General features: G+C 46.8%; 1 protein-coding gene across 1 annotated transcript in view; it reads left to right on the top strand.

The window, feature by feature from the left end:
* The first annotated feature begins 2,420 nt into the window (after window positions 1-2,420).
* Window positions 2,421-5,224, top strand: part of TTC38 (tetratricopeptide repeat domain 38) — a 20,477-nt gene continuing 17,673 nt past the window's right edge. Inside the window, exons 1-2 of the mRNA XM_018570393.1 lie at window positions 2,421-2,504; window positions 5,157-5,224. Coding sequence (XP_018425895.1) covers window positions 2,475-2,504; window positions 5,157-5,224 — 98 coding nt within the window. The 5' untranslated portion in view covers window positions 2,421-2,474. The remainder of the gene's footprint in view (window positions 2,505-5,156) is intronic.

The raw sequence follows: 5,224 nt of genomic DNA, 5'->3' as shown, positions 1-5,224 counted from the left end.
TACTCCTTTCATACAAGTGATCTAATCAGATCACTTGTATGAAAACAACGGCGGTTCCACACTATACATTTAGTTCTGCTCGTCCGGCACCGAAACTGCATGTAGGAATTCCACACCCCTGGGTACACTGTCAGTCCCGCCGCCTCAGCTCTCACACATTCGCTCCATAAGACGCACAGACATTTTTGCCCTCCTTTTGGGGAAAAAAAAGTGCGTCTTGGAGCGAAAAATACGGTATGTCTTTTGGGCACTTGTTTCCGAAATTGAATGCTGGCATAGAAACCTTTTATTTCTGCTGGGGAGCGGACTGGGACAACTGTGATATAAAAGGAACTTTAAACCAGTTTGGATTAGACGACAATATCCTGGCCATAGTAAATCTCGTCACTAGCTGGCTCTATCACTGGCACTGGTTGGGAAATGAATACTTGCTAATCCGTATCCTGTGGCAATCAAAGGTGGAGAGCGAAATTCTGTTTGGAAATCGTATTTGATGAAGGTCAGGTCCCAAGTCCCAGCACTAGTTTTATCTGTCACCTGAAAAGCAACCACCATATTGCTCAACTGTGAGTGACTCAAAGATCATTTTAGCTTGATAGCTTGAGATAGCTCATTGGAAGTGGCTGTTAGATTGTAAAGAAAAATCTGCTCAATTACCAAAGACACATTTAGCTCAACTATGGCGCCATTTTCTAATATAAGTGAACCCACATATGCGCCAGGTTCACTATAGCTAGAGTCCACCTTGTTATAGACAAAGCAAAAGTCGCATATGTCTGGTGAGTAAGCAGTGTCATCATTCTCCAAATGGGAATTGTTGCCTGCTGAGGAAGCAACATATTCAAGCAATGCTCTTCATCTTGGCGCCAAACCACACTTCTTCATGCTGCTGAGCAGAGAAGGGCAGAATGAAGATTTTGATGTCTTGTCTGTCCGCCGTGATACTGATCATCTGATGCATGCAGGCTGACATCAAGCAGTTCATTTTCACACATTGGAGTCAATTTGCAAAGCTTTTTTTCTGATTTTGGATGTTATTTAATAGATATTGCACCATTTTTTGGTTTGTTCAATTCACCAAATGATTTAACGCTTGGAATCTCCCCCAATTAACGCCTGTGTTTGCAGAAGTGATACTTTATTGTGTAACTCGTTATTTAACATTTAATTCCTTATTCTGACAAGCCTAATCGTTAAATATGTACAGAAGTGCTATTCACAAAGATTTTTTGGCCATTCATCAAATCGTTACATAAGCACGTCCTTCAGCGTTGACACATTTCAGGCGGTATTTCTGCTCTGAGGGTCCAGTCACACCATATCCAGCGCGTCCTGGTGCAGTTCTCACCTGGAACGCACTGGATCGCATGCATGAAGCTGGCCTGTGCCATTCATGTCAATGACACCGCAAACACACTCCCCACAGTGCGATCGCCTGTAGCGGAACGCGAGGTACAGGAATGCCCCCGTTTCAGTGCAATCTGAAAAAATAGTACATGCAGCATATTTTCTGATCGTACAGCGCCCTGTCATGTCTTTGCATGAGTATACCCTATCGAAAGGTAAGAAGCAAGATATCTGTAACAGCAGCACCACAATCAGCTGGCTTGTTGCCACAAATCTCCAAACAAGGACAGCCACATTACTTAACAGTCTCTCCTCAATGACCTCTTTCAGTCAGCTGAGGTAAGACACTGATCTAAACAGCATCCCCTCAACTGCTACTGCATTCATTTCCCGGCTCTGCAGGCCACGCCCATATTAGCTAAGAACCAGGCATAAAACCACACCCACCTACCCTCCTGACCGCTCACCGATACCGTCAAGCTGTAAAACAAACCACGCCCACCTTCCCTGTTTACAGCTTAGCAATACTGGTAAACCGCAAAGCAAACCACGCCTATCTTCTCACCGATTCTGTCACGAAACCTACGAAGCAAAACAAAGCACGCCCACCTCCCCTCTTCAGAGCTCTGTTATCCTGTCACACAGTCACTCAGCTGAGCCACCGGCCCAAACGCTACAAATTTCGGCTTATGGAAAAAATGTGTTAAGCCTTCGATAACACAACCATTAATACACTCAAACATATCAGCAGAAACTGATTTGCCAGAAACCTAGATGGTTCCCCATTGTTTTATATGTAACGGAAACAAAGTCGGCCATCTTGGTTTCTGGTAAATGTTACATCGCTCCTGTATTGGGAAGACGATACGTATAAAAAGGACATAAAACCTAAAAATTAGAGTAAGCTTGGACGTTGGTGGTGTTTCCTGGGACGCACGCCCACATCCTGAAATGTGACTTACTTTGGCAATGGCAACAGAGATTCACATGCAAAGCACATGACTTACCAGACCTGGGAGCTGTGTACACACTCCTCCCAGGGGTCATAGCTCCTCCCCCCACCTCCCGGGATGTGGTAATATTCTGTCACAGGGTTTGTGGCACTTGTACCCAGAGTGTCAGTAAGTATGGCACAGGTCTGCCTGAGAGACTGCAAGGTGAGTATTCACTCCAGTCACTAATGCAAGTGCTGAATACTAATGGGGGATCTCTGCTTGTCTGAGCAGACAGGACATTGCACAATTGTAGGGACTGCACAATGCAGAGCTGCACCTGACTTGGGAGATCTGTACCTGGTGATCATAAACTGTAAAGTTTATCTAATTAAGCCACATTTGTTTTTTAGGTTTTGGATGAAGTGTGAAAGGATTAGAAGGACCAGAACCCCTGTCAGGTTGTTATTGCTGATGAGAGTCGCCCTATTTGACCTGGTGACCATTTTACTGAAAATGCAACATTTTGGGTTGTCACTAGAACAGAAATAGCAGGGAAATCTTTCAATTAGGACAAGTGTTCCGCTGAGATTGACCTCACGTCCTGTTGTGTGTGCAGGTGGCAAAAAAACCTGGCAGGGATTTTAACTAGGGATGCAGCGATACCGAGTATTTGGGTGAGTACTCGTACTCGCCCAAATACTCCGATACCGGAGCTTCCGGTCAAAGGAAGATTTCCTCTTACCAGCAGTGCCGTAGGGGAACATGGAGGCGGCTTCCCAGGCCAATCAGGGAGGCGTGTCATTACTTGCTACCTGGCTTCCTGATTGCCCGGGAAGGCGGTTCTACGTTCCCTTACAGCACTGCCAGTCAGAGGAAATTTTCCTCTGACCGGAAGTTCAGGTATCGGATCATTTGGGCTAGTATGAGTACTCTCCCAATTACTCGGCATCGGCACCAATATTACCGATATTAGTATTGGTATCAGTGCATCTCTGCTATTAACAAAAATGTAGATTATTTGTGTGTCACTCAGCTGTAGATCCTCAGATCATCTCTGGTCAGTTGGTGCTGACACTATCCTTCCTTCTGGAGGGGGGCTACTTTTGTTCCCCATGGTCCCTGTGTGTGTTGTAAAGTAGCCAATGCTCCAAACTCACTCCAGAAGGAAGGACAGTGTCAGCACCAATTCAGAGATGATCGGAGGATCTACAGCCGAGTGATACACAAATAAGATACATTTGTGTCAGGGGCGTAACTAGAAATCACAGGGCCCCATAACAAAATTTTGTATGGGGCCCCGTGATTGCGGGTTATGCCACTTGCAGAGCCCACCTAATATACCAAACAGCCCACCTGAGAGTGATCCTGCAGAGCCCACCATAGACTCTCTATAGTGGGCTCTGCAAGGTCTCAGATGGGCTGCACACCTCTTACCAGTCAGCGTTGTCCGCCTCCGTGGTCGCTGGGCCCCGCCTCCTCTTCTGTCCCTCGGCCCGCCTCCTCTTCTATCGACGGGCCCCGCCTCCTCTTACATCACTGGCCCCACCTGCTCTTAGGTTGCTGGCCAGTGATAATGAGGAGGTGGGGTTGCTCTTAGGCGGGCCCCGCCTCCTCCTTCACTGTAAACGCTGGCCTGCTACAGCGGCTGTGAGGGGAAACGCTGCTGCTGTGCTATGTCAGTGACAGCCAGCACCCTTACATGCCATAGCGACACAGGCGGCCCACACGGCATCAGAGGGATGCCCTGGCCGGGCCCCCCTGTGCCCGTGCCCCATAGCGGCCGCCTGGTTCGCTATGACGATTGTTACGCCACAGATTTCTGTTAATAGTTAAGGTTCTTGAATGTATTTTTAAGGTTTAACTCCTGAGTGTAGTGTCACTTTAAGATACGAGTTTTGAGATCTGGAAGGAGACCCAGTTCAAAATAATGCATAGAGCATACGTACCATATTTTGTACCACCGGGTTCATCCGCACAACGTCCCGTTTCGCAGCGCCCTAAGTGTGGCCAACCACGTCCCTCACTAGCCCACTGCCTCTGGTCTTGTCCATCTATCTCTGTGTTCTGGACGAGGATCTCCTCATATATTACCTCCATTGTCTCATGGTCACCAACCATGTCCCCCTTGCTATTTTTGTTTAGTGAGCTGCAGGACTCCACGGAGGACTTTCAGCAATCCAAATGCAAAGACTCAGACTGGATGCATATATGTCTGCTAGCAGCTAGAAGGTGCATTATGCGTTCTTGGAATGCATCTTCGGTCCCCTCGTTATCAGAGGTTGTGAGAGAGCTCAAATTGTTGTTCAATAGGGAGCGAACTTCATAAGGATTTGAGAACTAAAAATTTTTTCAGGCGCTGGCGATACTTCGCTGCTACCACCTTTGATAGGTCCGTACTGTCCCAAATAATGTCTCCTTTTCTATACACCTCTTGGTATTTGAAGGCTCAATTGTCCAATGCTCTGGGAGAATTGGACGGCACATCACATGTTGTTTCTGCGCCCATCTATAGCCAGGGATGGCCAAACTGCGGCCCTCCAGCTGTGGTGGAACTACGAATCTCATGAGGCTTTGCAAGATTCTCACAGCCACAGACATGGCTCCCGGAGAGAGATGCTTCATGGGATTTGTAGTTTCACCACAGCTAGAGGGCCGGAGTTTGGCCATCCCTGGATTAGACGATCAGGGCAACCAGCACGGCACTGCTTATTTTAATGCTTTTGTTCATTCAGGATTTCTTGTGTGCCATTATTTTACTGTTTTCATGGTTTGAAACTGTTTTATATTCTATTTGCACATAAAGAACAAAACCTTTAATAACATTAAAAAAAAAAAGATACAAGTTTAGCAGCCCCTTTGTTTATTACTGTGCAGGCTTGGCAGGATGCTGGGATGACCTTTTCCACTACAAGTAATGAAGCTTGCAAGCTGTTTGATGCCAC

This window comes from Nanorana parkeri, unplaced genomic scaffold (assembly GCF_000935625.1).
Source record: "Nanorana parkeri isolate BGI_ZX_2015 unplaced genomic scaffold, ASM93562v1 scaffold38, whole genome shotgun sequence".
Taxonomy (NCBI): domain Eukaryota; kingdom Metazoa; phylum Chordata; class Amphibia; order Anura; family Dicroglossidae; genus Nanorana; species Nanorana parkeri.
Note: the sequence above shows the minus strand (reverse complement) of the source record. Positions and strands in the feature narration are given on the sequence as shown.